General features: G+C 51.7%; 1 protein-coding gene across 5 annotated transcripts in view; it reads left to right on the forward strand.

Moving 5' to 3' along the window:
* Positions 1-53: 53 nt before the first annotated feature.
* RASGRF1 (Ras protein specific guanine nucleotide releasing factor 1) overlaps positions 54-26615 on the forward strand; it is a 112031-nt gene continuing 85469 nt past the window's right edge. For 3 of the 5 annotated variants that reach the window (XR_011424915.1, XR_011424916.1, XR_011424917.1), the window contains exons 1-2: positions 311-1246; positions 23085-23191. Coding sequence is in view for 2 of the 5 variants with exons in the window: in XM_001488142.7 (XP_001488192.3) it covers positions 971-1246; positions 23085-23191 (383 nt within the window). In the remaining 3 variants the exon portion in view is untranslated. Of the gene's footprint in view, positions 1247-23084; positions 23192-26615 lie in introns of all 5 variants that reach the window. The other 2 variants (XM_001488142.7, XM_023652460.2) reach the window with 2 other exon arrangements.

Raw genomic sequence — 26615 nt, forward strand, 5'->3', positions numbered from 1 at the left:
CCGGCGCCTGTGTTTGAAGCCCGCCTTCAGGCTTGGGGGGGGGGGGGGGTGGTATTTGCAGACAACTCATAGCAGCGGCTCGCCAGCCAGACCTCAGGACGCAGGGGTGGCGCTGGTAATTATGGAAACACTCAAAATAAAATAAAATAAGCGCTCACCGCTCACCTCTCCCCTCTCCATCTCACCCCCTGTATTGTCCGCAAGTCGCTGAGGAATCGCCAGGAGTGACCTGGCCGACTACGCAAATATTAGGACTGAAAGCTATTTCAGATCCATTTCGCCATCCACCTTCCTCCATCCACCTCAGATTAGAAAAATTAAGTACCAGGAGGAAGCCTTTGGAGAAGAAAATGACAACTGGGACTTCGCCCCAGATCTACACTGCGCCGCGGTGGGGCACAGAGACGCAAACTCCCGGGATGGCGAGCCTCCGGGATTCCACTCGGTTAAATGAAAATTGATCTGAATTCCTTTTTAACACCCAAAGGGGAGAAGGAGAGAACAGGGGAGGGAGGACAGGATTCGTGTTCGTGCGTGTGTGTGTCCGGGGAGGGGGAGGAGGCGCCAAGGTGCAGCCTGCGCGCAGCTCTGCGCCTCGGCGGGCTGCGTGCGTGTGTCCCTGTCCGCGCTGCCGAAACGGGCTCTTCGAGGGATCGGCGTCACATGACTCCGCCTGCCCCTCGCCAGCGCGCAGCTTTCCAGTCCCTCAGTTTGCCCTGCGCCGGGGGAGGGTCGAGCGGCACGGTGGTTCTGGGAGCGGAGAAAAGGTTCCGGTGGGCAATTGTACATCTGGATTCCAGAAGCCGCGGCTCATTGCCAGATCCCGGAGTGTAGATATTTGCGGGGAGGGGAGAGCGAGAAGGAGCGAGGGAGCGAGCGCCAGAGAGAGGCAGCGCGCACGGACAGGGAGCTGCTGGGTGCCGCGCGGAGAAGATGTAAGCGCGTGGGGTCTAGCTGGCCTCCGAGCACCATGCAGAAGGGGATCCGGCTGAACGATGGCCACGTCGCGTCCCTAGGACTGCTAGCGCGCAAGGACGGCACGCGCAAAGGCTACCTGAGCAAGCGGAGTTCGGACAACACAAAATGGCAAACCAAGTGGTTCGCGCTGCTGCAGAATCTGCTCTTCTACTTCGAGAGCGACTCCAGCTCGAGGCCCTCAGGGCTCTACCTGCTGGAGGGCTGCGTCTGCGACCGCGCGCCCTCCCCCAAGCCTGCGCTCTCGGCCAAGGAGCCACTGGAGAAACAGGTGAGGCAAGCACGGTGTCTGACCTCCCAGCGTCCAGACCGCGGCCCTTGGGGCTCAGGGCCTTCATCCGGCCGGCCGATGGCGCCCGAACTTTGGTCCCTCTACTCTTGGCATCCTCGGCGCCCTCGGCAAGAGGGGAGGGTTGGCCCAAGCGGGAGGGTGAGCTCCCGCGGGGCAGAGTGGGCAGCGACTGCGGACAGGGAGTAGGTGCGGGCTGCAGCTGCTCTTCGCTTGGCGAGCTCCATGGGAGGCGGGGACAGAGGGGCCGAGACGCGGAGATGCGGCGGGAGATGGTGTCGAGAGGACTAGACAGAGCCGATGAACGTGGACCCACATCCAGCCAAAAATGATCCTCCCAACCCCTACTCTCACCCCTCAGGCCCGGATAGCGATCATCTGCCCCAGACCTGAGAGGTGTAATTCCCCGCGCTTAGGCATGGGAAGGGCGAGACCGAGGCGTCCCCGCTCCGCAGCTCCCTGCCTCACTGCAGTTGGGAGCCTGGGCTGGCTCTGCCAAGTTGGGGGGTTGCGGGGCCTCAGATGCCATGAACCGGTGATGGACTCCCAGCTGGCCCCAGGCCCAAGCAACAAACCGAGGGATTCCAAGGACCCCCCCACCCCCCCGACGCGACGGGGCTAGGGCCAGGGCTGCTGCGGGGGCCGTGGGACAAGTGGGCGCTTCTATCCTCCCCCGCCCTCTGAGCCTCCGCCGTCGCCGCAGCGGTGGCTTTAGCGCTGCCCTCGCGTTGCCGGAGCTGCAACACTGAAGTGCCAGGCCTGGATCTGCAGGGGCCTGGGCTGGTGGTGGTGCGCCTTTGGTGCGGAGGGAGGGAGCAGCACCTGCGGCTGCCCAATGGGAGCATCCTGGCAGGGAGAGAGGGTAATTTTTAAGCTTGATGCACCCTTCAGAGGCATCTGGTCTGTCCTCTTGCCTCTGGGAAGGTAAAGTCAAAGATAGTGAATCCTAAAATGCCACCACTGGGAAGGACTGGAGATCCATGGGCCCAACCAGCTGGTTAGTGCCTAGATGAGGACACTAAGGCCCAGAGAGAGAAATTTACTTGCCCAGTGTCATACCAGGTGTTGAGGCCACCTCATGGTTCTGAGAACTGAGATCTCAAAAGTGGTTGCTGCATGCAGACTGGTGGTGATTGAATTGGCTGCAATAAAAGCCTCACTTGAAGTTGCCCTCCTCATTGTCAAGACAGAGCTCTGAGCTCAGTCTCTGCAGCACACTGCTTCCTTCCCTACCTCAGCCTGTGGGTGCTGGGAAATGTGGACAAGAATGTTTGAGGGTGGGTCTCTGGGAATGACAAGCCACATGGCAGGTAGGGGCTCCCAGATGGCAAAGCAGAGCAAAAAGCAGGCAGCTCCTTAAGCTTAAGGCACAAATGGGGCCTAGAGAACTCACCTGGGAGAGCCAGACCCAGGCTGGGCCAGAGACACTGCTCTCAGCCCTTGATAACTTGCCCTCGCCAGCCTTCCAGAACATTGCCAACTCTCACCAGCCAAAGTCCACCAGTACCTACCAGTGGCCTACATCCCCGGCCAGAGCCCATCTCTATCCCTCAACCCCCTACACTGGTGCCTAGAGCTGAGCTCCTCGGCAGACAGGGAGGGAGGGGTGGAGGAAGCTGAATTGCTATTGAGTACACAGCGTCTGTTCTCAGCCCCTTGGACACAAAGCCAAAAACAGGCCTGAGACCAGATCTCAGCTCTGCAACATCCTGTCTGTGTGACCTCAGTTAACACACTAAATTCCTCTGAGCCTCTGTTTTGTAATCTACAAAATCAAGATAATAAGACCTACCTTTCTGGGGTTTTGAGAACACAAATAAAGAATGTATATGAAAGTATGCTCACAATACATTTTAGTTGGATCTAGATAAATCTTGGTTGAATCTAAATTGTACCCAGCTGGGCAGGGAATAAAGGCCTAATACAGAATGCTAATGGTGAAAGGAACCTCAGAAAGATTGTACAGCCCATCCTTCCCATTTTACGGATAGAGAAACTGAAGACCAGAGAGGGAAGAGAGTTACTCAACATCACAGAGTAAGTCAGTGGCAGAATCAGACCTAGACTTCATCTATTTTCTAAGAATTCCTGAAAATGAGATCCTACATTGATTCCAGATCATTAACTCTTGGCTCCGGTATTGGGCCGTGCTAGCAGTGGCTTATGGGAGGCACAGGAGTGCAGAACCAACTGATGATGTGCACACATGCTCAGAGCCGTTTCACTGGAATACCACCCGTTGGAGAGCCTCACACGTATCCACGAAAGTAGCCCTCTTGGCACAAGAGAAACGAATAGGGTTGAGTGCAGTAGGTGATGGTCGGGTGCTACCCCGCTTGGGCACTGATTTCTGCTAAAGAACCATGCTTCATCTCATCTGCTTACACAGACGTCCCATTCCACTCCAGAGCGAGAGTTTGACTCATGTAGAAAGCGGATCCTGCTCCTTTAGCCTGTATATGTCCACAAAAATTTGTAACATTTTCTTTTCTAAATCTTCGAGTAAAATTGATGGCCGCAGCAGCTGCTCCCTGTTTCTCCTTGACTTGGGTGTCCCACGGCACCCACAGAGCCCCAGCATGAGAGGCCTCGCTGCAAGCCATTCTGTGACTGAGTTTGCCTTGCATGTGGCCCACAGGAAGCCTTTCTAGAAACCTGCCGCACATGTGGCGGAGTGCCCATGTTATGAGACTTCCAAGAGGCTCTCAGTTTGACAGGACTGGCTAGAATCTAGGAAAGACTTGCTTTTAGCAGGATGTAATTTTTCCTCGGGTCCAAGCAGAGCTTCCACATTGAAGGACTGGGGATGGTTTCTGAAGGAGTACAAACCAAATATTGGCTGGGAACCTCCCCAGTTGCAGGGATGAGTTAGGGATGGAGCACATAGTAGGTGCACAGGAAATGCTTATTGAGCTGAACTTGGTATATCATCTGTTAATTCCACATTTCATGTCTTGAGCACTGACTGGGCACTGGTCCAGGCCCTGAGCTATGTCACAGGCTTAAGAAGCTGGATGTCACAGTCCCCAGCCCCCAGGGAAAATAAACCCACATAAAGATGGGCACCCCGCACTGAGAAGATGCTCTCGTAGCAGGATATGCAGGGTGCTCTGGGAGCCCCGGAACCAAGCACCAGGCCCATCCTAACATTATGTACTCTCATCTGGCTGTTTCTACGTAGGTCTGACTGCATCTGGTGCAGCCCTACCGTCCTGGAACTCTGGCCTGGATCCTAAGGCCTCATGAAGTCAGACTGGCACAGCCATGCGCCTGTGCCCACTGGCAGCTGCAAGGCGCCTCTTTGGCCTGAGCCCTGCTCACTCAGTCCTGACCTCCTCTTGTGCCGACCCTCCAGACCACACACTGAAGGCACAGGTGCCTGGACTTAGAGTTTGGATTCGGCTTCCCTAGAGGTTGACCCTTGGTGTTCCTTGCCCCGCTTTGGTGTGGAGTCACCCCAGACTGCCTCTTCCCACTCTCATTCTGAGCCCCCTGCAGTAAAGCTTCCAGCCCCAGCTTCTCAATGGAGGACGTGACCAAACCAACCCCAGCACTCTCCTTACCCCCGAAGCAGGAGCGGTCAAATGTGAACACCAGGCTCTTCCTGATTCACTTAGGACCGAAGGGATACAGACAGATCCCCTCAGCCAGAACCTCAGCAGTGATGTGGGTGGAGGCTCCAGAAGCTGGGGGCCTGTAGTACCTGTTGTCCACCCCTACCCACCATGGGTGCCTCATGGGTGCCTTTCCCTGGAGACAAACCAAAGCTCCACCCCGGTCCCCAATCACAGGACACATTACGGGCTGGCCCAGTGGATCAGATCAACAACAGCCCTAAGGCGGTGAGCGTGCCCATTTGACAGATAGGGAAACAGTCCCATTGGTGCCACCTAGCAACAGTGGCTGAAGTAAGACTGGTTCCCTGGCTTTCTCACTCTGCAGCTATCTGTCTTTGCCACAAAGCATTCCCTCCTGTTGCTCTAGCACATTCACCCTCTCCGCCAGTCAGAGAAAAGCAAACCTGAACACAGGGGAATAAGGTTGGTCTAAACGCAACACCCCTCAGACACAGGACCCTGGGACACCAGTGTGCGTGGAGTGCCAGCGACTCAGACTGGGGTTGCTTGCACTGTGGAAAGGCCAGCAAGGCTCCCCCCCCACCCAGACCAGGCCCAGCCCTGGCAGGCGTGAGGCCCCAGGATTAACTGTGTGAGGTGCCCATCTCCCCATGCATCCCCCAAACATTTCTAGAGCTGGAACAAGGTTGAAGAGGCTCAGTAATTATACTTTAATTGGAACAAGGAAGTACCAGGTCACTGTCCCTCTTCTTGGGGACAGGGGGGCTAGGGCCAGGAAAAGACTGTACATAGACAAACCTAAACTAAAATCTCACCACCATTTATCCGTGCAGTAAACATTTTGGCTCTCAGTGCCAGATCTGTGGTAGGTGCAATGGATCCAGAAAACAATAAAACTTAATCCTTGTCCTCAAAGTGTTCACAGTGGATGGGGAGCCCTCCTTAGATTCGCTCCTGGTCTCACCAAGTGCTGGGAATTCTCTCTCCTAAACAGTCCCAGACTCACCTCTGCCCCTGCCCCTGCCCCTGCCTCGGCAGGAGCTCCTGCCATCTGCTTGATGGACTGAATGCCCTCACATTGTCCTGCCTCACCGCACTCCAGGTCCCCCCTCCGCATAGCAAGCTGCCAGAGTGATCTTATAAACTACAATTAGATCATGGACTGAGCCACTGAAAGCTCAGTGGCTCCCATCGTCTTTAGAAAAACATGCGGACTCTCAAGTATGCCCTGGAGGACCCAGGGGAATCTAGCCTCTGCCCACCTCCTAACCCTGCCCTCCCCTCCCCTTCTCCCCCTTCCTCACCCTACATAAGCCTCATCTTTCCTACCTCAAGGCCTCTGCAGTAGCTGCTTCCTCTGCCTAGAATGATCTCCCACCCCTATGCCCTTTTAGTGACCAACAACTCCTTCTCTTGCAGGTCTTAGCCTCAGAGTCATCCTCACTTCAGGAGCTAGAATAGCCCCAGGTTCCCCCATCACGGGCATTTACAGCACTGTCCTTCATCCACATCGCTTGTCACAGTCTGTGGTTATTTGACATGTTTGGCTGGTGAATGTCGTCCTCCCCTCTAGAACAAAAGCTCCAGGAGAGCAGGAGACCAGCAGAGGCCAGAGACTAGCTAGAGGGCTATTGTTACTAATAGTCTGGTAAGAGATGTCAAAGCCCTGAAAGGGTGAAAGAGTGATGTCTTTAAGATAGAGACTTTATTAAGAGATACTCAGATGGAGAACTGGTAGGACCTGCCATCCAATTGGACTGGATGAAACCTGATGTCCACATTTCTGACCTAGTCCTGGGTAGATGCGGGGCCACCTGCTAAGAGAGAAAGACGGGTGGAGGAGCAGACTTGGGGGCAGTGGACGATGATGAGTCCCCTCTCAAGAGGTCAAGTTTGAGATGCCTGAGGGCAGAAAAAGACTTTATTTATTTTTTGTTTTTGCCGAGGAGGATTCTCCCTGAGCTAACATCTGTGCCCATCTTACTCTATTTTGTATGTGGGTCACCACCACAGCATGGCCACTGACAGGTGGTGTAGGTCCGTGCCTGGGAACTGAACCCGGGCCGCCAAAGTGGAGCACACCGAACTTAACCGCTAGGCAACCAGGGCTGACCCCAGAAAAAGGCTTTAGTCTCTTCCCAGGCATGGTGAGAATACTGATCACAGAGACAAATGGAGCCCCAGAGGCAAATGACAGTATGTGCTAAAGGCAGGGACTTACTGAGGTTTTTTTTTTTTTTTTTTTGAGTTAATGATAGGTTACAATCTTGTGAAATTTCGGTTGTACATTATTGTTTGCCAGTCGTGTTGTAGGTGCACCACTTCACCCTTTGTGCCCACCCTCCACCCCACCTTTCCCCTGGAAGCCACTAATCTGTTCTCTTTGCCCACATTTTTAAATTCCTCGTATGAGTGGAGTCATACAGAGATTGTCCTTCTCTAACTGGCTTATTTCACTTAACATAATTCTAAAGGCGGGGACTTATTGAAAGGGGTGTTCAGAGGTCTGCAGGCAGCTGCCCTGTGGCCCAGAGCCCTTGGAATGAAGTGATGTACCCTCCAGGTGCACAGCAGAGGAGGCGCAGCTAGCTGAGGACAGTGACAGCTGGGCAGAGCCTCCTGTGGTCCCTCTGGGATCTGCCTATGTTAGACACTTTCACAACCTGCCTGGCTTGGCAGCCTTTGCCTTCTCTTCTGCAAGTGCACCTAGAGGTGTGAAGATGAACTTGTTGGCAGATTTGCACTCGGATCTCAATTTCCCGACACTGCCAAGCAGGTATTGTCACTCCCCCTTCACGGAGGGAGGACAGGAAGCCCAGAGGATTTACCCAGGCTGCACAGCAGAGCTGGGGTTCTGAACCTTCCCTCCCACCTGGCGACTGTGGACCAGTCATTCAGCTCTCCTGATCTACAGTCTTCCTGCCATTCTAGGAGCCCCGGGGCTTTGAGGGCTGCCATCAGGATGAAGGGGTGGCCCTGGGGGCCACACCCCCACATCAATCAGAGGAATCCCACTTTTAACTGCTTTACATATTAGCGTTCCACGTAAGATTTTACCTTTATTAATGCTTGAAAAAGTTTGGCTTCACCAGAAGTCGTTGCTCAGTGCCTTTAGTTCTGACGTGCCATGAATACTAATTTAGATGTGTATAAGCTTGTAGCAGAGCACTTCAAAACACTAGACCACAAAGACTGAATAACAATAAATAACCATTCATTGAGCACCCACCATATGCCAGGAACTGGAGTACACGTGTTACATACTGTGCCTCCTTAATCGTGCCAACAGCCCTGGGAAGCCATCACTGTTCATGTTAACCCATTTTTGAGATGACGAAACTGAGGCTCAGAGATGGTAAGTAACTTGTTCAAGGTTCCAGACCGTGTGCATGGCAAAGCTGGGACGTGAACCCAGGTCTCCCTGACTCCAAAACCTGAACTCTTCAGCCACAAACAACGTAAAGACTGAGCTGGAGTGTCCTCTGCCAAGATAAATGGAGAACAGAAGAGAATTAATAGCAAGTGAAAATATGTCGCTGTCTCTTCGGTGACTTTTGTGAAGCAGCTTTTGTTTCTGTTTTGCTGGGAACCTTGCAACTTGAATCCCATGAGCATTGAGGGAGAACTCACCTAGGCATCACCCACACGGTTTCCCTGGAATCCATGGGAGCCTGGAGCCGGTGCCTGAGTGCACACGCCAAGAACAGGACTCAGCTCCTGATGTTTATGCAGGAGCGTTGGTGACGCATGGACTTGACAGGGGCCCAAAACAGTGCCAACGCCCAAACGCCTCCGTGAGGGTGGACTGTCGTGCAGGGAGCAGCTGGGAGCCTGGGACGCCCCCACTATCATGCTCCGCTCACCAGGGAGCGCACTCCCCCTCCAACACATCACCTCGATTCCCAGCTCATTCATTGAGGAGTTATTCCACCTTTGGCAATGAGGCACATTAGGTAAAAACTGTGGGTTTCGAGCCACACAGACTACTTTGGATCCTGGCTCTTCCACCTTCTCACTTGAGAAGGTCTTCAAGCTCTCTGAGCCTCAGTTTCCCCATCTGTGAGATGGAGACCATAACAGAGCCTGCCTCACAGCCCCGTTTTGGATGTTAAACTGAGTGCTATTTATCAAGCCCTACCACACACGGTAGGTCTTATCAATAAATTGTAGCTGTTATAGCTTCAGTTTTATGACCAGGCTCTTTCTCAATGAAGCGACGACTCAGGTCACCTGGCGCTCTGGCAGTTCTGAAACAAGTCAGCCCCAATCCCTGACCGTGGACATAAAGAAAGGATGGTAAATCTTAACTGAGGGAAGCTGTGGGTTTCTGGAAAAGTCTGAGCAAGAATGCTTCTAAAAGAGGAAAAATGCTTGCTGCAGGAACTCCTCCATCCCTGGTGGCAACAGCATCCCCTGGCCCTGCCAGTCTTACTCTTTAATCGCTCTCAGACCCAGCCACTTAGGTCCCTCTCTTCCTCCACTGCGTTCTTCCAGGCTGCCATCATCTTACATCTGGGCTTGGGTGGGGGGCTCCTAACCAGCATACTAGTCAGCATGGGCTGGGCTATGCTGCAGTAACTGCCAACCCCGAAATCTCCATTGACACAAGATTGGTTGATTTCTTGCTCATGCTTTATGTCCCCTGCAGTTGATAGGAGGGTGCTGCTCATTGTGATTTCTCAGGGATCCAGGCTGATAGTCATTCTGACACCTGCCTCCACAGTCATCTCTGCAGAGAGGAGGGGATGTGGCAGATCTCTCCCTGGCTCTTACAGCTTCCACCCACAAGTGACTCACTCTGACCACAGTTCACTGGACAAGACAAGTCACATGGCTTCAGTCTGGAGGCAGTGAGGAAGTGCAGACCCACCACGTGCCTGCCAGCAGAGCACCAGAAATACTGGGTGAACAGCACGACTGTCATCCACTGTCCCTAAATCCACTGTGTGCCCCCGATCCATTCACCTCTCTGCAGCTGGAACCGTCTTTCCAAAATGGAAATCTGATCATGTCACACACGCACATGCAGCAGCTGAGGAGAAAGGCAAAGGGACCTTCGTGATGGGTTTATCAGGAGACAGAGATGTGCTGAGCTGGCAGGGTCCTGGCCAGGCCGCCCCTCTTTTCGTTAAGCTGAGTGACTCTGTCACCTTGACCAAGTATCACCAGAAGCTCTTTGGCCACTGGGCTTCCCCAGAATTAACAAGGAGAATTTGAAATGTCAAAGTGGCATTCTGAGAACATCAACGCTGCGTCAATGGCATTTGTTCCCCAGAGATTTACCTGTGTCTCCTAGAAGCAAGCCCATGCTGCCTAGCCTTGGGAGGATGGGACAAAGGGCAAGGGCCTGCCCTGGAAGAACTCACCATCCAGTGAGGGACAGCCCACCAGTAAGCAAGGACAGCACAGGCTGCTCAGCACTGGTACAAAGGAAAGCCCAGGAACCATGGGAATCCAGCATGGGCACCGCCCCCAGCCTAGGGCATCAAGGGGGCTCCACCAAGAAAGGGCATGTAGGACAGACCATGTAGGTTGCCGAGGAGGCCGAAGCTGACCCCTAAAGCCTGTGTGCCATGTTACAGAGTGCAGGCCTTCCCCCAGTGCAGTTGGGAGCCAGCACAGGCTCTAAGCAAGAGAAGGGCTGCTCTGATCACTGCAGGGTGAGAATGAGCAAGAGGAAGACCCTTCCTGAGGCAGGAGGCCAGGTAAGAGATGGCTGTAGAACTGAGCGGCAGCAAAGGCCTGAATTCGGGGAGTGCCGTGAGCACCGAAGGGTCCCCTGCACTCCCCCCCCCCCCCCCCGTGTCACCACATCGCTGAAGCCCATGCTTGCGCTGTGCCGCTAAAACCATCCCTGGGCCTGCATCCACACCCTCTGCGGCTGCCACACCCTGGGCTTGGTGGGCAGCAGTGGGGGGTGGGGAGCCTCATCCTAGAAAAGTTCCAGGGGTTGTCTCCATACCTTCTTCTCCAGCCGTCACCCAGATAAAGCGCCTTTTCAGATTACAGACATCAGAGTCCTTACCACGCGAAGCATCTCCTCTAACCACCGTAGGACGCCTGCAGTGACTATGGTGTGGGGATAGACATAGTCCTCATTTGGCAGATGAAGCTCAGATCAACGGAGCTCAATCCCTCAACAGAGACCTACCGAGGGTCTGTTCTGTGCCAGGCCCCGAGCACTCACTGCTCATTACTGTCAGAGTCAGAACTTGAGCCAGGCCTCCCCGTTCCAGGTCATTAAAGTCAGGGACATCCAGGCCCATTGTTAAATTTGGCAGTTTATACTTTAAAGACTACATCTTACTAATCTGCCAGGACTAATGCAACTTCTTTCTCCTGAAAAGTGAGATAATTATTATCAAAAAGATATGTCCTAGTTGAATTTGGATTTTTTCAAATTGGACAATCCAACTCAGACCTTAAAAGCCTTTCAAAATTAATTTTAGAAGAGCAAATGAATGACTGAATGAATCCTTAGCAACCTTAGCCAGTATTCTAAAAACCCATCTAGAAATTCAGAGAAACCTGATCTAGACTGACTTTCCCCTGTCAGACTATATGAGTGAAATATAACCAACTTTGTTTAGATGCCTCTCAGGCTCTTAGCCCAACTCAGGAAGTTAGTAAAATATTTTGGGAGAACCTGGTCAGTACGTAGCTTTCTCAACCTCAAGCCTGCTGCTGTCCTTCCACGCTCTCTGCCCCCGCACTGGGCCTGCTCTGCTCTCTGGCCACCCTGGTTGCCAGCTGGGCTCCCTACACCTTTAGTCAGATCTTCAATGGGGAAGAGGGGAGGAGAGCAATACTGTGGGGGCGCAAGTGAGAAGAGGCAAGGACTTACATCTGGCAGCTTCCTGGTAGCCTGGACAAAGAGGGAAACAGGCTGGTTATGGACACCCGCTGCCTCCTGGAAAGACATGGTCCAGTTCATCAGGCAAGAGCACTTGTGTCCCAGGGGCTCGTATAAAGGGAGCCAGGAGGGAATTGATGATGACCTCAGGGGAAGAATCTCTGCAAATCCAGGGATCTACTCCAGCAGCAGCTCCTGTTGGCTTTCAGGGCAGCCTGAGCATGCTCGGCGAAGACCATTCTTCAGGAGGCTGGAACGGTGGGGTCCTAGAAAGATGGACCAGACAGTGCAGGGTGTGGTTTGGAGACAGTGGGGAGCAGATAGTGAGTCAGGCACTTTCAAATAGCCCGTGCCTTCTTTTACTTTAAAATTTTAGAATTGGCAATACATTATCATGATTCAACATTCAAAAGTTAGAAAGAAGTATACAGCAACAATGTTGCTTCCCACCTCTGACCTCAACAACTCAATTCTCCTCCCTAGAGGTTGTCATTGTTACCAGTTTCTTATGCATTCTTCCAGAGAGGTTATATATGCACAAATATGTGCAAATATATGTAGATATGTGGACATATATATGCATGTGTGTATAATTATACAAATTGTAACATACTATAAACACTGTTCTATACCTTGTCTTCTCACTATATTGTGGGGATAGTTCTCTGTGAGTGAATTGATCATCCTAATCCTTTTTTACAGGTGCATAGTATTCCACTGTGTGGATGTGCTGTAGCTTATTTAGCCAATCTCTTCTTGAGGGACAGTTGGGTAATTTGTGGTCCTTTGCTATTACCAACAGAAGTTGAATGGCAAACATGTCTAGGCTGGAGTTCATTCCTTCATTCAGCAAACATCTAGAGAGATGGTTGGTGGGAAAATGAAGGGCAGATTTCTTGAGTGATAGATTGAAGAATGTTCATGCAGGACCAGCTAAGTGTGACATCTGTGGCCATGGCTCCTAGGGTCTAGAGTAACATACGTGAGAGCAGACCATTCAGCAGCAGAAGCTTGGAGGGCTTCACTGACACAGACCCCCAGGCCATGGGTCAAGCACTGCCTAGTTCAAGGCTGACTCTGAGGGTGAGTAGCTTTCCCCAGGCTTTTAAGCTCTGACATTGCAGGCACTCCTCCCACCTCCTTCATCCCCATTCCCAGTGTGGGAGGCAGGGAGTGTAGGTGAGCGAGTGGTAGGGTGTCCAGGAGGCCAGTCCCCAGCAGCAGGCCTGAGGCCTAGGCTGGTGGGGGGCCCAGAACAGTGCATGGCTCAGGCCCCGTAGGAGACGGGGAGCTAGACAGGGGCCTGAGACAGGCAGTTGGCTGGGGGATGGAGCAGAGGTCCTGGTGCAGTAACCTAGGAAGACTCAGACTGGAGAACTCAGAGGCAGAGGTTGCGTGTAATGAGGCCACTTGTATCAGGGGAGAGGGTCATAAAGTGCGGTCCAGACCCCTTGTGGAGCCACATCAGGTGAGTGGGGGGTTGTGAGTGGGGCAGAGTAGGTCAGTCCTTTCTAGATTTGTGTGGGAGCACCAGTGGGACAGTAGAAGCCAATACTTCCACCAATCAAGCAGGCCCATTTGGGAAATATCACATGCAGTGAAGCCCCACTGTGTGCCAGGCACAAGCTTGGTGCAGCCAGGGTGGGAGGAATGAGCAGTAGATAAACAGGTCTTGCGCTGCAGAAGCGGAGAGAAAGACCAGAAGACTCTGGGGTGGCCTGGCACAGGTCAGAACAGGACTTGTCCTTCCAAGGGCTGGAGAACAGAGGGACTTCCCCTGGGATTCTAAGGGTGAGAGGTGGAAAAGGGATCTGGGGTGTCCAGGAGGACCTAACGGGGGCTTGGATAGATGGCCCCATACTGAGGGAAGAGAGGGGAGAGATGGACTCCAGGCCAGGGCATGTATACACATACATACACAGAGCTGAGGCCCATCAGGTTCTCTCTATCACAGCTCTCTCTGGACTGGGATATCGAGCAGCATCTGGCAGAGAGGGCTGGCTGAGGCACAGGGCCAGCTGGGGGGCGCCAAAGGTGGACCAGGAGGGAAGAGCCAGGACCCAGTTGGGGAGAAGCTGGCCCTGCCTGACCAGGGCATCAGAGTGGAACCTAGTAAGGGGTGGAGTTGACCAAGAATGATAGCGTCCACTCTGCAGCTGACCCAGCCCACCTCTCCTCTTGGAAGAGGCAATGAGCAGAGGCCTAGACATGAGTCTGGACTCTAGCCAAGCAGGATGAATGTGAAGGAATGAGACCAGAGGCAGGGAGACCAGAAGAGGGCAGTTTAATGGTCCAAGGGGAGATGATGAAGCCTTGGAAGCAGGGTGTGGCAGTGAGGATGGAGGAAGGCACAGATTCCGGAGCTATAAAGAGCAAAGAAGTTGGTGCTAGTTGAACATCAGGAATGAGAAAGAGACAAGCTGAAGGTGATGCAAAGAATGCCAAAAATTTCTGATTCATAGTAATCCTTTGATCCTCACACAACTATGACTATTCAGTTTACAAGGCCTCACCCTCACAGCAGTGGCTGGATCGTGTGTGCCCCTACATGTGGGGGTTTTTGGGTTTTAGTGTAAAGCAACAGAAATTTACTCTCTCACAGCTCTGGAGGCTAGAAGTCTGAAGGCAAGGTATCAGGAGGACCAAGCTCCCTCTGAATTTTCTAGGGGAGAATTTTTCTTGTCTCTTCTAGCTCTTAATGACTGCTGGCAGTCCTTGGCATTCCTTGACTTGTAGATGCATCTCTCTGACTTCTGCTTCCCTCTTCAAGTGGCTTTCTCCCCGTATGTCTGTGTCCAAATTTCTCTTTTTATTAGGACCTCTTCTTATTAATCCAGTATGACCTCATCTTAACTTGATTACATCTGTAAAGACCCTATTTTCAAATAAGGTCATATTTACAGGTTCCAGGTAGACATGAATTTTAGGGGACATTGTTTGTACACACACATGTGAATGATGTGCTTGTGTGTTTCCTAGTAATTTTCTGCTGATAGGTTGATGAGATCCATCACTTGAACTTTGAAGATGATTCAAGTGGTTTAAAAACCCTTATGGAGCACTTCTATGAACCACAAGCTCTCACAATTACCTGTTTTAAACAACTCTGTGAGGTTGGCAATATCCTCCCCATTTTGTGAAAGAGAAAACAGGTCCACAGAAGTAGAGACATGTTGGAGACTCCAAGGCCAAATAATAAATTTGAACCCATGTCTGGCAACTCCAAACCCTGGCATGTGCCACAACCCCAGGGTCCTAAAGTGGATCCCCCAGAACACTGATTTTAAGGAATGTTGATAGATCTTCCAAAAAATGAAAACAAAAGGGTTCCACGGTGGAATAAGTTCCAGAAAAGGTTCCTTCATCTCAGGACTGCTCAGTGCCTTTACAATGTGAGTCTCCTCCTGCTCTCCCTGAAGAGTCACAGCTCTCATTCATGAAAAGCCAGTGCCCATACTCTTCCAGCCGGCTCGACTACTCAGGCCTGAGAAGCAAATTCAATGCCACTTGCTTTGTAGCTTTTGCTATTAATCAGTTAATAAGCTGGGCTCCTGTGCCGTGGTGACAAATGCATTCAGTCACCCATTCAGCAAATGAAGACTACTCTGCACCCAGGCCGAGGCACAGTGCCAGGCTCTGGGATATTTCTTGGTCGGGAACCCTTTATTTGAAAGGAACAGGAGCCCATTCAAAACAGCTTAAGCAAAAGAGAGGACTCTTCTGGAATAGTTACAGTGGTAATTAGTGGAACCCAAGGAGAGAACATGTGTCTGGGGCTCCAAGGACCAGGAACCACCTCTGCAGCCCGCCTTTGCCCCCTACTCTAGTTACATGGTCTTCCATCTCTGCTTCCCTCTGAGACACTTCTGCTTACTTCTTTGTCTTGTTACTTGCACTTAGTTCAACACACAGAGCTCATTAATCTGGTCTCTCCATATCACTATTCCAAATAACTGGGAACTCCTGGATTGGTGGCTTCTGGGGCATGTGTCCACTGCTGCCCCAGGACTGTGGGTCTCGAGGAGAGCAGGGGGTGGGCAGAGGGTGAAGAAGTCTTCCCCTGCAGACATTGCTCCCCACAGGGGCTCCCAGCGCTGAGTGAACACTAGAATCAGCGGGAGGACTTTTAAAACTACCAGTGCCCCAAACCTACCCCTGCCTCGCACCCCTCCAACCCCCGTGTTCTGTTTTAATGGGTCTAGGGAGGGACTGAAGCATCAGTGTCTTCAAGTGCCCAAGTATCTCTGATGTGCAGCCCGGATTGAGACTCTCTGCTGTAGTAGGAAAGACAATTAAAAAGTCAGCGCAATACCAGTTGATAATGGCTTTGATGGGGAGGACAGAGGACTGTGGGCACATGTGGCACCCCTGACAGTCTAGAAGGAACAGGAAAGAGATAAGCTAAGACCTGATGATGAGGAGTGCCTGTGTCTTTCTGAAAGCACTCAGCACGCAGGCTTTTGTGTTTGTCATTGATAGCCATGGGGTAGACAGTGTCTGGGTTATAGTGGGCACTGGATAAATCTTGGTTGAATTCATGGGTAAGAAGTCATTCAGGTAGAGAGTAAAAGGTGGGGAGGACCTTATTTTTCATGATTGACACCACTTGTGTGTAGTTGACCAAGGCACATTGTTGTGGCAGATGTGGCTCAGATCCTATCTCATGGTCACGCTGAGGCCCATGTCTTATTCTGAGTGAGTCCTCCAGACTCTGAGAAGCTCCAACGTAGTTCTGCTTGGTCAGGCATCATTCTGGGCATGGCCAAGATGTAGTCCTGTTCTCATCACAGCAGCTCTAGCATCCCCAGTGTGAGTCTGGTGTCCCACTCTACAGCTCTGCCCAGGACCCATCTCTGGCCTCTGCCCAGCCTTGTAGCTCTGGGGAAACCCAGGGGCAGTTCAGCTTTCATGGGTGACTTGAGGTCTGTCTGAGCTCTGATCTGACACCACTGAGACTATGGGGCTGTCTCAGGTCTGGTAGTAGCCAGGGTCACTATTCCTCCCTGGAAAAGATTGATAATTGAGATCATTTATCCAGAACCACAAGAAACACCCCAACCTCATTCTAAACCACCAGGCTCGTGAGGTCCTCAGGCAGTTGCTGGTGATGGAGCACTCCTTGGTTCTCTCTAGCTATCACAGAGCTCCAGTGAGCTAGGCTGGCCCCACCAATGCCTTGGAGCCCAGGACCTGGAACCAAAGCAGACCAGTGGTCCCTCCTTCCTCCCTAAGCCAATGCCCCAGTCAATGATCATACTGCTCCAGTATCAAGAAAGCCTGTCCCAAAATACAACCAAACCAGCCAGAAAGGAACTTAGGGGGAGGGGAGAGAGAGCGTTGGGGCCAGAGGAGTGTGTCCAAGCTCCTGGGGCAAGGAGATAGAGACAGGGAAGCCTCTGACTCTGGATGCAACCAGTCACCAGCCTGAGCAAGAGGAGCGAACCAAGGAAGGGGAAGCCAGAGGGCCCATATGTGGGACTGCTTCTGTGACTGTTCTGTAGTTCTGGCCAGTCAACTTCAGGACTTCACCTGCCATATGGAAGGAAGCTGGAAGAAGGAGGAGGACAGCTCTGGGGAGGGAGTAGAGAGGAGAAAAGCAGGAGCAGAGACACAGAGAGAGAAAGGGGCAGAGAGGTGCTAAGAACAAAAAGGAGATGGAGACAGAGAACAATGCCAAGAATGAAAGCAAAGAACCACAGAGGGAAGGGGAGACGATGTCTTTCCAGCTCAAAGAACCAAGAGATGGGCTCCTCCTAGCACTCTGGCCCATCCAAGCCAGAGCAGCCCTGCTGCCTGTGAAGGGTTCAGGGATGGGAAGCAGCCTTCCCCTGGGTCCTGAGAGTCATCATCGAGGCAGGGCTTCAGTCTCAAGCATCTCCGAGCCAACATCCCTCTGTTTTGTGTCCTTTCTCCTGTGATGCAGTGCCTGCATTGGTAGCCCTGCCTGGGGGTGTGGCTGCTCCCCGCCTGCTCCTAGGGCTGCCAAGGATGAGAGAACAGTCTTGGGTGTCCTCTGGGGAGGGCCCACCCTGATCCTTGACATGCTCCTGTGCAGCCACCAGTCCCCCACAAGATGGGCAATGCAGATCCTCACCAACTGTGCAACTGTTTCTTTGATGTTGCCCTGAACTTCCGATATGGAGCAGGGCCTGGACAATAATCCTATTTTTACTCCAAGCCCACAGCAGTGCATACAGCCAAGAAGTCGTCTCTGTTTTAAATTAGGCTCAGCTGTACTGTCCAAGAAAGCTTGCCAAGGAGAATGACATTATAAAGATGTTAATAAAATAAAAATTTTAGCAAACGTGTATTGGATGCTTGCTGTTTGGCATCAGCATCATCTCATTTGACTCTCACAACAATCATGAAAGGAAGGGACTCTTCTCATGCCCATTTTGTAGATGGAGAAACTGGGTTAGAGTGATCAACCAACTTGCCCAAGGTTACACAGCTAGCAAGTAATACCAAGAAGAACATTTCCCAAACAACAATGCCACCTACACCTTTCATTTATTGTCATCCAAAACATGTAGGAATATGAACCACCACCCTGTCCTTTCCTCCTCCAATTAATAAGGCCATTTCTTAATCTCAAAAGGAAATAAAATTCTTCCAAATGGAGTCTCCCTTTTTTTTTCATCCCACACAGAAATTAAGGCTGAATGACAGCATTTCTGCTCCGTTTTTCACTTATTATCCTCTGTCCCAGCCAGAGGGGCTCCCCAGGTGGAGGTTGAGTGGAGTGTGGGCTCCTTACTGGATTATTCTAACCCTAAGACTCTCATGTGTTCTCCATCTCCAAAGTCCCAGAAGATCATCAGGACTCATAAGAAATCACAGACCACCCCCGTCCCGCCCCCACATCCATGGAAGTTAGGAAACACAAGAAGAACCAAGTGTAACCTCAGCAGAAGCTTACTGCCTGAACACTTCCCGAGCAGAAGCCAGGTGCCCGGGGCATTACTCCCAGGCCGCTGGACTGTTACCAGCCGTGGACCACCTGGAGACCCCCTGAGATGTGGGGCAGTGGGCTTCCGCTGCCTCCAGGGTGTCTGTCATCCCATGCCAACTCGTGGGTGGACTCTCCCTGCTGGATTAATTGTGCACCTAGAGCCTCTCATAAACGGCTATGATTTCCTGCAGGTACCGTAAAGTGTTAATGGTGGAATCTAGGTAGTAGTATATGGGTTTTTACATAAAAATCTTATAACATTTGTGAACAATTAAAATTTTCATAATAAAATGTCAGGGAAAGGGTTTGGCACAGAGGAAATTGTGCCACCACAACACCCACCCCCAGGGCTCTGCTTATTTGGGGTGAACCTACCTTGGTGATGAAAAAATCAGCAGTCCCAGATCCCCACTAACGAAGACAACAGAGGGCTTGTGCCCCTGAGAGATGCAGCCACACAGGGCGGCCTGGCTGCAGGCAGCATGTGCTCAGGAGGGTTATTGGCAATGTTATCACTAATATTGACAGGAGTAAGGAGGTGAGGACCACAGATGCCTGTGGTAGGAGATAGTGTTCATGTGTCTGTTCATTCTTTCCTTCCTCAGCCATTTGTTGGTACTTACTTAGTACCAGGCTGTGTATGGGCTTCTAGAGTCTCCAGTGAAGCCCTCCCAGGGCAGTCAGCCAGGCCTGTGAGGCTCCAAGGAAGGAGAGGCCTCAGGGAGAAGGCAATCCTATAAATGAAGGAAGAAGGCATCCCCACAGAACACACGTCTCTCTGCCCAGCCTGAGTCAGGCCTGGGATCCAGACCAGCACCTACCGCAGACTGTGTCCTGGCCTGGGTGTTCTCTGGCTGACTCCACGACCCAGTGCCACACCTGGGTCCTCAGGCCACACCAAGGCTGTACACTTGACCCTGAAAGAGAAGAGGGCCAGGCCAGAACCACACCCAGAGCATCCCTCAGGCTGTGAGGAGAGACGAGGAACCACCCAGGGCCTATCCAGAACTCCAGGGAAAGATCCAGAACACACATGCATACACACTGTCTCATTCATGTTCTCTGCTCCCTCCTTCCCTTCCTCCAGAAGATAGGTAGGTAGGCAGATAGATAGACAGATAGATAGAAATGTAGAGATATATAGATATATCATGGAGCTCGTAATGACCTTAGAGCCCAGCTCATCTAACTAACTACCCATTTCACAGATGAGGAAGCTGAGGATGACAAGGAGGATAACACTTACTTGCCCCAAGCCATGCTGTGGGTCAACTGCAGAACTGACACAGACCAGACTCCATTCCAGTGCTCCTTCTCTGCCCAGGAAGCTCTTCTTGCCCCGCTTAACTCTAAGTGCACTCTTGTCCTTACTGTGAAGAGAACAATGGGGGCCAGGGAAGAGCCCTGGGCTAAGAGCCAAACCCCCTGTCCACGCTGGACTCCATTGGGCTCGGCCCCTGGAGTCTCCACCTCACAGCCCCCTCCGTGAGATGGGAGTCGTGTTGCCTACCATGCAGGTGGCTAGGCTCCCGCCGGAACATATGCACAGTGTCCGCACCATGCCAAGCACGCAGGAGGGCCTCACAAGACCACAGCTGGCTTCCCTTTCGCACGTCATGGGCAGTTTATTAGGTTTTTCTGTATGTAGGTCTGAGAATCCGACATGTTCATTCAGTCTCTTTCAATTCAACTTCCCTTTTCTTAGCATCTTCACAGAGCCTGGAGCTCACCTTTCTCTCCAATGTGTGGGCTTTCTTCTTTCCAAATGGGTTTTCCCTCCTTTCTCTGTGTCTCTGTGTGCTGCTCTCTGTCTCTGTCTCTCTGTCCCTCTTTCCGTCCTCTCTCTCTCTCTGTCTACATCCTACTTCCCTCCTCGAGGGAGTCCCACGTAGAGCCGAGTCTCGTTCATCTGGCTGCCCCAAGTGGGGATTGGCAATGACTCAGAACTGCTGGGTGGAAGTTTAGTTTCCCTTAGTGAACGCTTTCTACTCCCCATTCGGGCAGTGTGGTTGTATAAAGCAGATGTCAGGAAGGTTTACAAGCACGAGGGGAGCGCACTGCTCTCCAGTGGTCAGAGGTGCTCGCATTCCAGCAGAGGCCGCCTGGGCAGCAGAAGCACCACAGGGCCAAGAGCGGCCTTTGGGGCGAGGTCGGGGGGTCGTGGTACACAGGGGTGCTTCTCACTAAGCAGGGCTGATGGGAGTGAAGCCTCTGTTGAGAGTGAGGGGCCGAGCCCATCACTCCCTGCAGTTCTGAGGGGCCAGACCCAGGGGTCTCTACCAATGCCGGCTCCTCCCCAGAATGAGAGCTCTGGGTCCCCCAGCAGCCCAGTGGGGAAGGAAACCACTCCTGCCCTGAGAACTCGGCCTGACCCCACCAGTGGGCCCATCCAGCTCTGGGACATCCCCCTGGCGCTCTAAGGGGACCCAGCAACTCACTGTGCCTGTGTAGCTGAGAGTGCCTTCCTTACGAGTTAGGACCCCAAGTCTCTCCTGCCTTTGAGGTGGGACCTTCCCTTTTTCATCTTTATATCCCAGTGCCCAGCCCAGGGCCTGAATGGTGCCCAGTGAAGGTACGTTATCCTGGCTCCTCTGTTTTCTAGCTGTGTGGCCTCGGGGAAGTGGCTTCACTTCTCTGAACCTCAAGTTCATCCTGTAGAACTGTAAAACAGATAGTGATACCTGTTCTACTTGGTGACTATGGGAATAAATGAGATCACAGGAGACAAGCATTTGTGTGCTTGTCTCTCAAGAGATGGGGAAAGTGCTAGATAGCGACCTGCAGCTCTGTTTTTAACCTGCTTCCTTCTCGAAGGGGAGGAGTGCCCACTGGGCCCTTCCAAATTCAGCTATGTAAGGCTGCAGCTGACATTTCATTCTACAGCCCCAGTTATCTGTTTCCTAGGAAACAAGTGAGAGACAGTGACTCTGTGACAACACGCATGCACACGCACACACGCACGCACCCTGGCTGCCACCGAGACTGACAATTAACAGAAATACAATAAATGTCATAGAAGCTAAAAATAGTTTACGTTCCGTGCCTTGTGCTGCACTCCCTGCTGCCCAGGCACCGAGGGATGCAGGGATGGAGGACAGCACTCTCTCTGACAGCGCCACTCCATCAGCTGCGGCGCATCTTCTGAATGGACAGGCTTGAGGGTGCTCTCTGCCCGACCCCTGCCTGCCTCTCTCCTCCTGGTTTCACCAAGAGCAGCTTCAGGGGACTTCCCCAGGTTGGGTCCCCAGCACTTGGCTTGTCCACCTGCTCTGACTGACCTCTTTCCCTGCTTTCCTCTCCGCCCTGAGGCTGGCACCCTCAGCCCCTATCTTCAGCCTGGAGAATGCGGCCTACAAGCATGCACAGTCTGCATGTCCATCCCCCTACCCTATCCCTGACCCCCTAAGACCTGCCCTTTATCCTGCCAATGCTCTCCATCCACCTAGTTGCTCAAGCCAGAAGCCTGGGAGTTGTCCTTCTGGCTCTCTCCTCCCACCCCATCCCTCTGCTCAGTTCTACCACCCAGGCCCTGTCCACCTGCCCAGCCTTGCCTCTGGCATCCCTGTTCCTGCTATATAGGCCCCTCCCACCCCCTGAACACGTCTGTGTCCCCAACATCCATGCTACTCCCACGCTCTTCCATCTGACTGAAAACCTGGACCAACACCCCATCCTCTGGGAAAGCCCTCCCGCTTTCCCTGGGCTGAATCAGTGGGTGGCTTCCTCTGTGCCCCCACGGGCCTTTTTCCCTACCTTCATTACAGTAATGATCATTGCCCTGAATTAACTGTAGCAGACACATTGCTGGTGTTTCAGGTGTTCTTCTAAGAACTTCATGGGAATTCACTCATATACAATATTACAGACATGTGCCTACCGTTGGCTCCTCTGCTTCCTTGGGAGCTCAGGGGGCAGGCCCTGCAGTTGACCCAGCTGTAAGTCAGCCACCTGCACCCGACACAGAGGTGGCTTCCAGTGGGCTCTCCTGGGGCCCATGTCTGCCAGTTCATTGCTCTAACCCCAGGACCTAGAAGAGCACTTAGCAAATTTTTGTGGAGTGAATTAAATGCCTCCTGCACTGAATTGGCACCCGGTTCCCAAAGGGGCTGCTCTCCTAGTGAGTTCCCCTGACTTCTTTCTAGCATACCTGATGGTTTGAAACTGGCTTTTTCACAATTTGTTGGCGAATACGGCTTTGTGGGGTTTGCTTTCTTCTTACAAAATCCTAAGCATAGGTTCTGTTACACTACACAAAGGCTGCCTTAATCGAGAGTCGGAAACTGCTAAATAGAATGGCATTCTGATGATTACAAATAATGCAACTGTGCCTAGCTGATGTGGCAACAAGCGCTTTGCAAAATGGCTAGATTGATAGCAAGAGACGCTGCTGGTTCCATGGACCCCCTGGTAATTGGAGATGTCTTCTTCTTGGTGCAGCATTATTTCACGGTTAACTTCAGCCATGAGAACCAGAAAGCCTTGGAGCTGAGGACAGAAGATGCGAAGGATTGTGACGAGTGGGTGGCAGCCATCGCTCATGCCAGGTATGTCCCCCATAACCCCACAGTCCAGGCAGGAGGGCCTGAACCCAAGGGCCCTGTTTTGAGCAAACCCCAACCCCAGGAAGGGCATGGCAAAGGAGGAGAGGAGGGGAGAATGAAAGCTGGACAGGGTCCACCTTTAGGGCCCTGCAACTCTGAGTCTGTGCCTCCCTGGGGAGCTGGGGAACGAGAGGCCGTGGGGAGCAGCATTGAGCCTCCCACCCACTTCAACCAGACTAGCTTCTTTTTTTCATTAGGGGAAGTGAGTATGATTTTTTTGGATTAAAGGGTTTTATGACTACCAAAGTCTAAGGCTCCAGGGGTCTAACCCAGATGCAGCCACTAATTTGCTGGATGACCATGAACTAGTCCTATCTTTTCTTGGGGCCTCAATTTTCTCATCTATAGACTGAAACTCTCTAAACCTCTCTGAGCTTTGATATTCAGGGATTCTAGACCCACTCCTCCCCTCATTTCCAACAGTGTGTGCCCCTCTGTGGAGGAAGTCTCGCTGGGCCAGGGGCAGAAAAGCAAAAGACAGTATATGCTGCAGAAAAAATGGAGGCTCCCTACTGGATGGAGTCTTGATGGCTCCTGGGGAAATAATGGGCTCGTGGACTGGGCTATGGCCCCAGAGCTAACAGTCCTCCAGCAGGGCTGGAAAGGGACACCCAGACTCACCTCTCTAAGCAGTAGATCTTTCTGGCTTAGTAGATACAGTGCGTTTCTGTGTCTACCTCCCTGTAAAATATAAGCTCCTGGGGACATGAAACAAGTGCAATTCTTTGCATCCCCAGGGCCTGATAAATGCATAGACAAGTGCTCAGTAAATGTGGGTTGGAAGAATGAAGGGATGAATGAGTAGATAGATGATGGATGCAAGATTGGATTTTGAGTTTATATAAGGAAGATGAATGGAGGGTGGATTAATGATAAATGGGTGAGTGTTTAAAGTATTTGTGGATGAGGGAAGGCTGGCTGGATGGATGGGTGGATGGGTGGATGGGTGGATGGGTTGATGGGTGGGTGGATGGGTGGATGGATGGGTGGATGGGTGGATGGGTGGATGGGTGGGTGGATGGGTGGATGGGTGGATGGATGGATGGGTGGATGGGTGGATGGGTGGATGGGTGGGTGGATGGGTGGATGGGTGGATGGATGGATGGATGGATGGCTGGATGGGTGGGTGGATGGGTGGGTGGGTGGATGGCTGGCTGGCTGGATGGGTGGGTAGATGGATCCAGGGCCCTTCCTCGAGGCTTGGGTCAAGCCAACTGACCAGAACCCCCTTGTTGTGGCCATAGCACTGACCTTGGCCCTTTTGTTAAGCCATCTCCATCCCTGTCCTCAAGGGGTGTCCAGTCTAGCTGTGGAGACCAGGTTCTCACAATGAACCAGTAGAGTCAGGCTCTGAGTGTGGTGTTGCGTGGACAGGGAAGTGACTCCCCTAGGGACATCACAGTCCAGTCAGGAAGACGTTAGACGTGTGCACATATAGCTCTGGTGCAGGAAGGCTGTGTTAAGTACAAAGAACCATGAGAGAGAGACGTTACTTCCATCTGCAGGGAAATGGGGGAAGCTGGAAATAGGGAGACATTTGACCTAAGTAGGAGGACTAGGGCGTATTTAGTAGGTTTAGATATGAGTACTTCAGCTGCCACCACACCCCAAAAAGCCTTAAATAAGGCCACTGATACAGGAAAGAGAATTCCAAGAGTAATGAAGAGACAAAGTTTGGGTGTCAGAAGGCAGATGAGGTTGGATGTTGGACTGAACCAGCCAGACTGGCCTTGAATACCTAGCTGAGATGTTTGACCTCTCCTCTGTAAACTGTGGGGAGCCATCGAAGGTTTTATGCCAGGAGAGTAACATGATCAGAGCTATGATTTGGAGTAGAAATGGCTGGTGTTGTGGAGGATGGAATCAAGTGGGGAAGAACCCAGGTTCAGGGAGAGCAGAGGGACCTCAGTCTCCCCAACACTAAAGTGAAAGCAAAATACCAGGGTTGTTTTGAGAACCAAAGGAAATTATTTATGTGAAGGGACTTTGTAAGTGTTGAATTATAGAATGTTAATTTGTTATACATCCTGATAACCAGGACAACATTGATTTAGAAAATCAATTAACACAAAACTTTCTAGAGACAATGAGATACCACTACCTATAAAGTCTAGAATAGCTAAAATGATAAAGACCAACAGTACCAAATCTTGGAGAGGGGGTGGAGCAGCCATAATGCTCACAGCATGCTGGTGGGAGCACAGAATTGTTCAACCACTTTGGAAAATTGTTAGGCAGTTGCTTAGAAAGTTAAACATAGGGACCGGCCCCATGGCCAAGCGGTTAAGTTCGTGCACTCATCTTCAGTGGCTGGGGTTTCGCCTGTTCAGACCATGGGCGTGGACATGGCACTGCTCATCAACCCATGCTGAGGCAGTGTCCCACGTAGAAGAACTAGAAGGATCTACGACTAGAATATACAACTATGTACTGGAGGGCTTTGGGCAGAAAAAAAAAAAAGAAGAAGAAGATTGGCAACAGATGTTAGCTCAGGTGCCAATCTTTAAAAAAAAAGTTAAACATACACCTGCTCTATGACCCAGCAATTCCACTTCTTTGTATTTACCTAAGAGAAATGAGAAATGTCCACAAAAAGCCTTGTAATGCAGATGTCCTTAGCAGCTTTATGCACAATAGGCCAAAAACTAGAAAAAGCCAAGCGTCCATCAACAGGCAGATGTATAAAGGAACTGTGGTATATCCACACAACGGAACGGAACGCAAACAGCAATCAAAAGGAACCTGCTACAAACATGAGTAACTGTGTTTCAAAGTCAATGCTCTGGGTGAAAAAAGCCAGGCGCAAAAACAGTACATGTTGATTCCAGTTACTTGAAATTCTAAAACAGGCAAAACTAACCTGTAGTGATGGAAACCCAAAAACTAGTTGCTCCTGGGGTGGGGAGTGGCTTGGAAGGGGCACAAGGAAACTTTCTGATTGATGGGAATTTTCTTGAGCTTGATTAGGACGCACGATTTATCAAAGCCAATCAAACTGTGCATTCAAGGTCTGTGCTCTCCATCATATGTGCATTGAAGCTCAAATTTTAAAAGCGAATCATGTGTATTAGAGAAAATATTTTAGTTCTCTATTGCTGCAGAACAAATGACCACAAACTTAGCAGCTTAAAGTAACACCCACTGGCTTTCTCTCAGTTCTGTAGATCAGGAGTCTGGGCTCGGCTACAGTCTCTGTTCAGGGTCTCACAGGCTGAAATCAAGGAATCAGCCAGGCTGGGCTCTTACCTCGAGGTTCTGGAGAAGTCTCTGCTTCCAGGCTTATTCCTGCTGGAAGATTCACTTCCTCGTGGGACTGAAGTCTCCGTTTTCCTTGCTGGCCGTCAGCCAAGGGAGGCTCTTGGCACCA

Source organism: Equus caballus, chromosome 1 (assembly GCF_041296265.1).
Source record: "Equus caballus isolate H_3958 breed thoroughbred chromosome 1, TB-T2T, whole genome shotgun sequence".
In the NCBI taxonomy this organism is placed as follows: domain Eukaryota; kingdom Metazoa; phylum Chordata; class Mammalia; order Perissodactyla; family Equidae; genus Equus; species Equus caballus.